General features: G+C 41.4%; 1 protein-coding gene across 1 annotated transcript in view; it reads left to right on the top strand.

Moving 5' to 3' along the window:
* timm50 (translocase of inner mitochondrial membrane 50 homolog (S. cerevisiae)) overlaps positions 1 to 12171 on the top strand; it is a 22733-nt gene that overhangs the window by 4560 nt on the left and 6002 nt on the right. Inside the window, exons 2-4 of the mRNA XM_037678335.1 lie at positions 1075 to 1228; positions 2194 to 2225; positions 10348 to 10369. Of these exons, the coding sequence (XP_037534263.1) occupies positions 1075 to 1228; positions 2194 to 2225; positions 10348 to 10369 (208 nt within the window). The remainder of the gene's footprint in view (positions 1 to 1074; positions 1229 to 2193; positions 2226 to 10347; positions 10370 to 12171) is intronic.

Below are 12171 nucleotides of genomic sequence, written 5' to 3' on the forward strand. Positions count from 1 at the left end.
ACACACTACAGCAGAAGTTCTCAGAGCACTGAACAAGCACTTAAGTGCTGTGTTTTGTCATCGTTGTATGTTTCTATACAGTGATGAAATTGGTTCTCTGCATTTAACCCATCACACCTGAGATACACCCAGGTGGAGCAGTGGGCAGCTATCTAAGCACCCGGGGAGCAGTTGGGGATTTGTTGTCTTGCTCAAGGACACCACGACATGAGCATGGCGGGAAGTTGAACCTGTGACTTTCTGGTCACAATTATCTTTTAAAAATAATGTATTTCAAACTGGGAGTCACCAGCTGATCATTTAACCTGAATTAAAACTCAAAGATGGACTAAAAAGAGTTTATATCAGCTGTGACATCATCACTGTGTGCCTCCAATCAGCTATGAGCTGTGACATCATCACTGTGTGCCATTTTTCTATTTACTCATTGTACGACTTTTTTTTCCCGCTCTAACTGGACTGGACTCGGTTTATGTTGCTCAGTAGATTTCTGTAAGAGTGTTGCCTCAGTGCAGGCGTGCAGGTAGACAAAAAATAAATTCACAAAATGTTCCCCATTCGTGGTTGAGTCCAGCTTCCCCCGCTGGTCAAACCTGTAAATTCAGTCCGTTTGGTTCAGCTCTGTGTGAATTCTGTCGCCAGCCTACAAGCACAGAACCACCTGCTCCTCCTCGGAGCACCACGGTGTTGACATTTGAATGGATGCTTCATATATAATAAAAAAATAAAAGCAAATTCATGCCGCTGCGAGTTTTTAAACATGGCGGGTTTGGTTCTTGTGAAGGAGACGCTCCCATGATGGACGTCTCTCTGTCTGAACCGTCAGTCTGCTGATGTCAGATCTTCAGCTACTCTCGGCTCAACTTCGAACTGGAACCTGGAACTTCGGCTGAGGAGGTTCCAGGAGCGGAGCTGAAGGTGGGCGGGACCACCTGAAGGAACGACCACGAACCTGCCACACCTGTTAGACCCGAGTAAAGCAGAGGGAACCCTGGAGACTGGACTCAGCGCAGCGTCACTGCTCTGCGCTCCTCCGTGTTCTTTGAGTATAATTCCTTTATTCTTTGTTCTCAGGGCCAGCCGCCCCCAGAGGGACAGCAGAGTGAGAAGGACGGAGAGCAGGAGGACCAGAAATGGAAGGAGCACATGGCCTACGCTAAGAAGATAGCGCTGGGTTTAGCTGGAGTCATGGGACTCTGCGGAGCCGTCGGCGTCGTCTACGTGTTCGGTAACTTTGCACATTGTTTTGTAATTTCAACTTTTCTGTTCAGCTTTTTAACCCGTTCAGCTACTTTCTGTTTGTTTCGGCTTCTTTGTTCTTCACCTTCTTTCTGCTAATTCTATATTTTTTCTGCTTAGTCGGCTACTTTAAGATATTTTCAGCAAATTTCAGTTTTTTTCTGCTTCTGCTTTTTTTTTTGGCCTTTTATGCCGTTTTGTAATTTCAACTTTTCCTGTTTTTAGCTTTTTAACCCGTTCAGCTACTTTTTTGTGCTCATTTCAATAAAATGGTATTCACCTTCTCTTTGCCTATTTCAGCTTATTCTGCTACATTTCTGCTGTTTTTCGGCTGCTTGCTGCCTTTATTTATTTATTTATTTATTTATTTCAACTTTCAGCCGGTACGAGCTGTTCACATTAACGGTTCAGCGATGAAACCTTCTCGGCAGCGAGCGTCCACACTGCTTCTTCACAGGAAATAACTTTTCTCCAGTTCTCTGTGGCTTTATTCCTATTAAAGCGAAAAAAGTCTTAAGACAATCTTAATAAATTCTGCAGATTTAAAATGATTTCTGGTCTTAAAGTAAATGAATGTTCACAAACCGTCTTATTTTAATACAACCTACAAATGTTTTAATTAAACCGCTCAATATTTAAAGAAGTTTTAACCAATAACGTAGTTTCAGATTTTTCCACATTAATTTCAATAGTTCCACATCCCATTAAATCGTTAACCATTGCCGTGTTGGTATTAATCTCACTTTGAAGAAAGTTACTCTGGAAAAATAGTCTTGGTTTTGAATAAACGACAGATGTGATGCAGCTGGACTGAGGCTGTTGGTTTACAAATATTCAGTGTTGCAGTTTGTCACCGTAGGAAGTTGCTCTCATCATTAAAACCTCAGCTTACAGCTGTCAGTCTGGGCTTTCTTTGTCCCTGAATTAACAATAATCTGTGTTGTTGTTTTTAAGGTTCAAATTCAGTGGATGAAGAAGGAAAAAGGGTGAGTTTTATGACTGTCGCACACAGAAAAACACTTCTTCAGAGCTTTTTTAGCTCCTCGGGATGTTCTGGTTGTAAATTACATCGTATCACTGACACAACACTTTGAACTGTTTCTTGATGCATGCTCAATAATCTCAATCATTTGAAGTGTTTCTTGATGCATGCTCAATAATCTCAATCATTTGAAGTGTTTCATGATCGTCTTTTCACCGTTCGTTCTTTAGATTTTCCTGCTGCCTCTGATTCAGTCAGCTTTCTTTCTTCAAGACTTCATCATGTTGTTGGTCTTAAAGTCCCTGTGTTATTGTGGTTTAGATTAGAGCCCGACCGACCAATATGGAAATTTTTGTCATATCATCAATACCGATATTGGGAGTGGAAGGCTAATGCTGATAACCGATATATTGGCTGAAGATTTTTTACCGTTGTCCACCCCTAAGAATCTCAGTAAACGGCTACTTTTAAACCTGTTTTAACACTTGAAGTCTTGAAACGGTCGTCCTAACGTGCGTTCACATTTTCCATCCTACACTATTCACCATAAACTTGTCAAGTGTGTTACAGAAATATAAATTAAACAAACACCCTGTTCATTGTTTAAGCAGTCGGTCACATCAACACATCAATATCCTCGTACGAACAGGGAGCCAGTGAAGGGAGGACAGAACTGGTGTGATATGTTCAGACCTATGATTTCCGGTTAAAAGCCGAGCAGCAGCATTCTGGACGAGCTGAAGACGTGAGATGGAGGCCTGGCTGACCCCGGCGTAGAGCGCATTACAATAGTCCAGTCGGGTCGTGACAAAGGCGCAGACTAGTTTCTCAAGGTCGGGTCTGGACAACACTGGCTTGAGCTTAGCTACCTGTCTGAGTTGAAGTTCTCGGTGAAGGTCTGATTAGTATCGATGGCAGCGGAATTAGTTTTTCTTTGCAGAGAAGCAAATATTTCAGACAAACGGTGCATTTCATGGAGGACGACAAAGATAACGTCACTAACACTGATACATTTTACTTCTACGTTAGATTTAAAGTTCTGGATAAAGTTTTATGAGGCAATAGCCTATGCTAGGTTATCCAAAAGTTAGCTTGCTAAGAGAGGCACGTAGCTGATGACAAGCAGGTCGGAGGATTAAAGAGAATTAATTATTGTTGATTTATTTTTACACATCGGTTCAAATACACTTACCATGCTCTGTTCAGCAAAAGATGGCGCACAGTATTGCTCGCTGCTTCAGCTGCTCTGAAAGTGAAACTTAAAGTGAACGGCCATGACTTGAAAGTAGTCGCCATGCGCCCTCTGCTGGATACATTGTACAATTACACCATTTGCATGTAAGGACACAGCTGGTTCCCAGGGTTTCTACTGGCACATAATGGGACATTTAGCACCGATACCGATATGTTTCCAAACATCTGTATGGCCTTACAGATGTATCGGCCAGGCTCGATTTTAGATCTCAATAGATTTTATTTTTTTGTATCTGAGTGAATACTCCTCTTTCTCAGCACCTATTTGTACTTGGTGTATCCATTTTGGGTCAAATTCTGTGATGGACTGGACCTGTCCAGAGAGGGTGCTGGAGATGGACACCAGCTCCCCCAGTGAGCCATAAAGCAGAAGCGGGTGAAGGAAATTGGGTGGATGCTGGATGCTAACTTTGGGCTCTATTCATAAAGTAGGACATTTCCTTTCACTGTTACGCCGATGACGTCTACATTTCCCTTTAACCCTCAGAAGGTCATTTTAACTTTACAACAATAAGAGTTCCTTACATAACTGCTTTAAAATAATATATTTCATTATTTTTTCACAATAAACTAGATCTTTGAATCATCTCAGCCTAAAATAAAAATCAAATTTAAATGAATTTTTTATGGTTTTACCTCCTTAAGGGCCTTTTTATATGCCACATTTCAGTTTTTAGTATTTAAAAAAAAAAAAGAATTTTATGCAGAATTTTTTTGTTTTTTAATTCTTTGTACGCCTACAAGGATTTCTTTCACATTTTTTGTACTGTTTAAAATTCTGGTACAGAGTTTTTGGGAGATTCAGCTCACCGGACCCTCCAGAAATATTTTATGTGATTTTTACAGCAGAAAAAGACGGAACTACTGAAAAAAGTGCATTATTTTATGATGTGATCAATATGAGCTGAAAACTGCATTTCTAGTGGATTTTAGTGAGTGGGTTCTCCTCCTAATGAACACTAGAGGGCAGCAAAGTCACTGTGAGGTTAGAGGAAGAAACTATTCTATTAAAAAAGTTTGAAGGATTTTTCTCTCACGTTTACTGACAGAACAAACTAGAACAAAAATAAATGTGTAGCTGAATTGATGGTTTTTCCCCCATGAGACCCTCCAATAGTTAAAATGGACGTGTCTTCTGCTCTGCAGCCTCAGTTTTAACTGTTTACAAGAAGTCGAAGACTGATCCTCCGCTGTCAGGAACCTCAGAGGGATTTTAGACACTTATTTTAAATTTGAGAAGCAAGTACAGTGTCCTGAGTCGTTAAAACCAGTTTTTATCTGTTGTGTCAAAGTGCCGAAGCAAAAACTTTCAACATTCATCCAAAACACCTTGAAACTCACGTTTTCATCGTCTCTGTGTTGTTGAACGGTCGTCTGTCCAAAACTCTGCTTCGTTTTTAACAGAAGGCTTCACTCTGTTTTAGCAGATTTACACCAACTGTTTGGTCTTTTTTCTAAAGATGTTAACATTCTTATGTTTATTTAACTTTTTTTTTCTCTGCTTGCTTGTTCTCAAACTGCAAAAGCACTTTCTGCTTTTTTAAATATGGATGGATGGATGGATGGACGGACGGACGGACGGACGTACAGTAGACTTTGCGGTTCGTTTATCGTGGACTCGCTCAATCATGGTTTTTCAAAATAAGATTGGACGTGACACGCAAGTGGTTGATTCAAGGATGAGCCGCACGATCAACATGGAATTTTTATTTTAAATACATTTTCAAGTACTTAGCACCTGCCCGCACTGCAGGGTAAACTTCCTGCTGCAGCTGATCAGCTGATCTCCGTGCAGAGCGTAGAAGTGGGCGTGGCCAATGTAGTGGACTAAGCCTACGTCGAAACCCAGTCTAAGGTCAAAACTCTTGACCTTTAGAACCTTGTGGGACAGAAGCTGTCATTTCATGTATTTGACTCCATAAATACAGGTTCACCCATCCTGAGACTTTCTTTCTTGAAGATTCAAGTGAAAAGAACACTCTCTTTTTATTATCATTACTATCTTACAAATGTTGATAATCAAAGTGTCTTAGTTCAAACCATTTTAGATGTTGCAGTGAACTAATCAATTTTATTAACTGAGTAATGATTTTATTCTCATGTTAAAAGCTGTGCAGAGTTTATGCATTTTTCTGATTTCTGCTTTTGAATGAGCAAGTGTGTGCGTTCCAAGGTTGGACTCAAACGAAAAACAAGTTGTTATGTTAAAACTGTCATGTTTTAGAATCCTCTCAGACGTAAATAGAGATGTTTTGCACCTGTTTCTTAAGGCACGCCAAAACAGAACCCTCTCGGTCTGTGAGAACATTTCTGAGCTGTCTCATAACAATTCTCGCTGTCTCTAACCTCTTACGTCACAAAAACACACCCCTTCTGGTCGTTTCTGACCAATGAAAAATCCCAAAAAGTGAACCGGGAAAGAGTCTTTAAAATGTCAGTACTTCCTGGTCTACACGGACTCACAGGGACACGGAGAGACACACAGGTACTCAGAGTTGGAGAGTTGTCAGACTTCTAGAGTTCTGGAGTTCTGATGGAGTGCTGTTGGAGTTCCTGACATGACAACGAAGCTCTTCCGAGTTTCATGGGATTATAACATTTCCACTGAGGTGAGCTGTGGCGGACAGAATCTCGCCGCTACTCCGGACGAGTAACAGCATCCTACGGAGACGCTGAAAGGGTGCGTTAAACGGAATCTCGCCTGAGACATCTCCAGGTAAAAGAGTCGTTTTCACCACCTAAGTGTACTGTGAGGAAAAGCTGAAGAAAGCCCGGAGAGTGCCGTTCTGTTCAACACTCTACCTCAAACACCATCTTTCTCCCCTTTAAACTTCATCTTTCATCTTAAACTTTTCTATCAAGTAGAAATTCTCCCAGATATTTAGAAATGTCTGTGTAAAGTGCTTACCCACATTCATGTGGGTAAAAGATCATAGTTGTACAGTTATAAATGTCTGTTGGTGCAGCAACGGAGAAATCATGGCCGTATGATTTTTCCTGATTGATTGCTTTGTTGTTATTTTCATAATTTGCCAAATTAATGTAAATGTTTGATGTTAAATTTGATTCTGTAAATAAATGACCGCATTCATTTTGATGGGTCAAATTTAAATGACGTCTCCCGTTTGCATTTCCTTAAATTCAGTGCACGTTTTATTCAGTCCAGAAAAATGAGGAACTCGCGTTAAATGATGAATATATCCCAGCTTCTGTTCATCAACACCAACAACACTTGCAGTGGCAAAGAGCAGAGAGTTGAAATCATGACACTGTATTCTTTTAGAACATTTAGAGTTTAGGAACATTGTTTAGAATATTATAACGTGAGAAGTTTGCATTTTTTCACTTATCGCGGGGCTTCAGGGTATGAATCCCCCACGATAAACCAGGGACCACTGTACACGTCATTAATCCTTTGCAATAAATTAAAGGCTCGCAGCAGCAGCAGTTAGAGAAAACAGAAAAAACAACAAGCTATAAACTATCAAATAAAACCTACAGCAATAAAGATCATAGAAATAACATTTACACTGACCCTAACCTGAATAAGTGCATAATATGGAGTCGGTGGCGCCGGTCCGGTTCTTTACTGCTGCTGTGAATTTTACCCTGAAACTGGAGGTGCGTCTAAATTCTTAGTACTCGAGTCGTTGCCTGTAATCTGATTACTTTTGCATCTTTGCTAGCTTTTCCTACAGGCCGTGTTTGATTACTTTCTAATTAAAGAAAACCTCTGTTTTTTCTGCTGGTTAGTGTTTCTGTGGATTCTGATGCTTCTTCTCATAAATTAAATTCATTCAACTTCAACATTCAAGTACAGACAACAATAACGGTAAACGAGAACAATAAACTAGAGTAAAAAAGCAGTTGAAGTAAGAGTAGTGTATAAAACGATAAATCAGTGCTGTGAAACGGGGTGAAATACTAAAACTACTGAATGTGTTTTCTAGTTTCAAGCTCTACTGGTCCTCGCAGCTCAGCTGACTCGGAGTGGATCAAAGCGTGAGAACCAGGTCCGATTCAGAGCAGGACTGAATGCAGATGGTTCTGTCTGAGGACGGAAGCCCAAAAGGTTCATTAGCGGCAGGTTTTCCCCGACGCTGTAAAGGCCACACTTGTCGGGTTGTTGTGACGTCGCTGAGTTTGACGGGCAGAGAGGACGCTTCATTCAGGTGTCGCTATGAGAGAGGAAGGGACACACTTATCCCACCTTCACTTCCCTCCTTTTGTTCATCGTCACGCTGCAGTTTCAAGGCAGATGGGACTTGGCGGCACACTCGACACGTAGATGAGACCTCGCACGTCCGGACCTGCCAAAGACCCAAACCGTGGCTGCAGAGTCAAACGATCATTTTAAAGTCAAGATAAATGAAAACTGAGCTTTTTGTGTACCAGTACACATGAACCCTGTGCCCCAGCACCTTCATAGTAACGTCCGGTATTCAAGGCTCACCTACAGTTTTGGTCCTTTACACCTGCTTTAAATGGACTTTGAAATTGAGAAAAGTGCAGTTCTTTGAGTTTTGTATGACTAAGGTGAAAGTTTACTCGTTTATTATTATTTGGTTGTTTTGTCATTATGAGCTTTAATTCAGCGCTGATGGGAGAAACTGCTCAGACTCTTTGAGTGGGGAAAAATAAAAATACCCTTTTTATTTATGGAACAAAGTTCTGTAGGAACTCGTTTCTCTTTATTGCTGCTTTTAAATTAAACGCCTTCTCTGGACTGAACTCGTCGATCTGGTCTGCGTGAATTAAACAAAAGGAGCTTTTTGTCTCGAGAAGTTCAGAGTTTGAGTTAATGAACGTGAATTCTTGTCTGAGTCGAGTGAAATCATTTGTTGTCGGCCTCTTGTCCCCCTCAGTCTCTGCTGCCGTTCTCAGACGGGATCGGCTGTTGTGGGGGTGTTGGTCCGAGACCAGGCACTTCAAAGGGCACACTTCTCTCCCATTAGGACCCTTTTATTGGTTCCAACGGGCCAAATGTTTTACGAATGCTTCCTGTTAGATGGGCTCTGTCATGGTGCCTCTGGGTGTTGTTTCACAGGTCAGCAGGTTCAAAGATTTAAAATGGTCAGACTGAACCCCCCCCCCCCACCACCACCACCACCACCACCACCACCCTGTTGTTGAAGACACGTGATTTTAAGTGGATGGAGATTCTGTTTGATGCTCAACCTTCAAATTTAAAAACGGCTCAAGTTCAACCCATTTGATTTGTGGCCTGAAGGTCTCGTTGAAGCATCCGAGACTCCTGTCGATGTGGAGTGAACTCCTGTTGATGAGGAGTAAACTCCCGTCCATGCGGAGTAAACTCTCGTCGATTCTTTTGGACGGAAACCTCCAACTCGTCTCTGATCTCTCCGAGCAGGTTTAGCAGGAGGCACACTTTTCTCACCTCGTCGTCCTGAAGTTCTTTCCCGTCCTCGCAGAGGGACATTTGTTGGTGGTGCGACGTGTGCCGGTGATTTTGGGGGCGTCGATGTGAGAACCTTGAAGGAAAACCGTTCACGGCTGGCTCATCTCTGTGTGGACGCACGGCAGTTTCTGTGCTTTATTTTTCTCTGCCGAGTGAATTTTGGCAGCAGCTTTCGGATGTTTTCTCCACATCGGTTCAAAAGGTTTTTTTTATTTTTTATCCACGGTTTTTGTGACGTATCAGATATTTTAGTTTTCAATTTAAGAGCACAGAATTTGGTATCTTTATCCGATTCATAGCGGTTTTACCTCTCGGCCATCCTCATTTTGCTGTTGTAGTTCTGCAGTTCCTCCCAGTCAATCAAACGGACTTATAGAACTGATCGTTACAGATCAACTCGCAGATCTCTGTGGATCCCAAAGCTGGGCTTGGGCTGCTTGGGAACCTCTTTATGGCAGAAAAAAATCTTGTCACTGGAATTTTTCTACACCTGTACGACCCCCCAATCATTTGAGGAAACTGTGCTTTCTAGTTTTTATATTCTTTAAAAGTATATCAAAGCTCAATAATCCAGGTTAAAAAAATCCAACAATGTTCAGTCAGGTCATCTGGACAGTTTCTTTTTTGTTGAGACATTTTGTCCTTCATCCAAAGGACTTCATCAGTCCGAGGAGCCACAACAAATTCAGTCCCACAAACACACTCACAGAGTGGGCCAACCAGTTTGCTGGTGAGACGATGGTTTCTGGGGGTCTCCCTCTCCCCCGTCAACTCCTCTGAGGCAGCCGTAGCCAAAGTGTTTGGCCCACTATATGAATGTGCTGTTTGTGAGACTGAATTTTTTGTGGCTCTTGGGACTGATGAAGTCCTTTGGATGAAGGACGAAACGTCTCAACAAAATATAAACTGTCCAGATGACCTGTGTGAACTTTGTTGGGCTTGAAAAGTAAGTCGTCTGAAAATTAATCTATGGTAACCAAGGCCACCACTGGCCACCCCCTGGCTCCACCACTGCACCTGGTGATTTAGAAACCCAGAAACCATCTTCTCACCAGCAAATTGGTTGGCCCACTCTGTGAGTGCGCTGCTTGTGAGACTGAGTTTGTTGTGGCTCCTCGGACTGATGAAGTCCTTTGGATGAAGGATGAAACGTCTCAACAAAATATAAACTGTCCAGATGACCTGACTGAACTTTGTTGGATTCCCTTCAAAACTTTGAGCGTCGGAGGACGTTGATGTTCCGCTTGTTCAAATGAATCAACTCAAGAAAACTAACACGTTCGTGTCACAAGTGTTCCAAGAGATAAACGCTGGTCTGAGTTGAGAAGCTTCTGTCTGTTGTTGCATCAGAAGCAGCAAAGTAAAACTTCTCTTTTGTAACGGATCGTATGAATTAATAAAGGTGATTAGTGTGTTTGCTCACAGACTGATTCTGCTCTTCTTCTTTCTGCAGATCCCAGATGAGTTCGACAAAGGTGAGTTTATTAAAATTATTTATTTTTTATTTGGCTCTACTTTGTGTTTTCAATTAAATGGATTTTAATTCACAAGATTTAGTCTCATTTGCCCGTTTTATTTTTGTTATTTTTGAAGTATTTAACTTGTAGCCCGCCTGGGTTTACAGAGTTATGGAAAGCTGAATTTTAGAACCAGTGAAATTCTTCTGATGATAAATAAAAAGTCAGACGTTGGAGCTCGCTCAGTGTTTTGAACGGGGTGATAAAGCACATTTTAAGATAACTGCATATAAAATCTGCACGTTCAGCAGACGGCTCCTGCTGAAAACACCCGGCCGGCCTTCACCTTTCTGTCCAGGCCGGTCCTGGCTTCCTTTTTTGTTAGAAATGTTGAGAACAACTTGTTTGTTCCAACTCGGGTCCTTCCTGACTGAACTTGAAATGGAAGTGTTCCAGTCTGGGTTTAAATTTCACCACAGCAACGGGTCTCCTCTGCTGGACTCTAGTGACTGGGTTTTACTGGTGCTACGACCTAACAGCTTTGACACTGTAGCTCCAATACTGGAGCAATAAAAGGTTCAGCCGGCCATTCGTTTGTGTCCGACCTCTCGGATAGAATGTTTCCTTTACGTAAATAATTAATACGCTTTTTAAATGTTCCTACTAATTTTTTATTAACGCAGCACACATTTATGACACATTTCTACATTGCTCATTGTAGCTTGATGTCTGTGGGCGACTGGCACAGCGGTAGGACGAAGACCAGAAAGTCACAGGTCCGACACCCCGTCATGCCCACATGTAGGCCTGTCACGATAACAAATTTTGCTGGGCGATTAATTGTCTCAGAAATTATTACGATAAATGATAATATTGTTTAAATTTGACAATGATTAGTAATTGTCAAATTTACGAAGAAATGTTGAATTTGTTTTGATTGTAGTACATTTTTTGACCACTGGATGGCAGTATAAGACTGTTAGAACCAAAGGATGGATAGTGAGGGAGCGAGCAGCGTGTCTCTTTAAGAAAAATGGGAGGGAGGCCCCTTGACGTGACATGGGCTGTCTCTTTCCTTTTTTTTTTTTGGTTCTCAAAATGGAGGACACTCCGTGTGGTTTGAGCTCTTTAGCATAGCATTTGTCACACAAAGCTTTTAATAAAAAAAATCAGTAAACAAGTTCTCAGCTTCTTTTTGCAGAGAAAAACAGCTTTTTACACGAAGGCACGGGTTTCAACCTCGAATTTTGGAGCTTCGACAAGACTATTTTTTTCCCCGAGGTCAGCCTGTTAGCTTAGCTTGTAGCTTAGCTTCTTTTAATGATACAAAAACGTGATTTTGGACGTTAAAACCGATTTTAAGGAGAAAAGAGAATGGTAGGGGTCAGTGAAGAGCACCAGAGTTGAGCTTTTTATCATCCAGTGTCTTCAGTAGAAAGAGAGACACGAAGAAACGATGAAGCCGATAGATGAAAATGAGGTTGATAATTATCATTTATCATGCCATTAATTGATTTATTGTTTATCGTGACAGGCCTCCACATGTTGCGGTGTCCTTGAGCAATACTGGTAATCCCTACCTGCTCCCCGGGCAGCTTAAATATCTGCCCGCTTGCCCCACATGTGTGATCTCATGTGGGAAATAGGTTAGGGTTAGTTTTAAAGTTTTCCTTCACTTTAATATATTACAGTAGCATTAATAAGTTCAACATTAATAAGTTCAGCAATAATAAGTTCAGCATTAATAAGTTCAACATTAATAAGTTCAGCATTAATAAGTTCAGCATTAACAAGTTCAGCATTAATAAGTTCAGCATTAA

Source organism: Nematolebias whitei, chromosome 6 (assembly GCF_014905685.2).
Source record: "Nematolebias whitei isolate Nwh7 chromosome 6, NemWhi1, whole genome shotgun sequence".
Classification (NCBI taxonomy): Eukaryota; Metazoa; Chordata; class Actinopteri; order Cyprinodontiformes; family Rivulidae; genus Nematolebias; species Nematolebias whitei.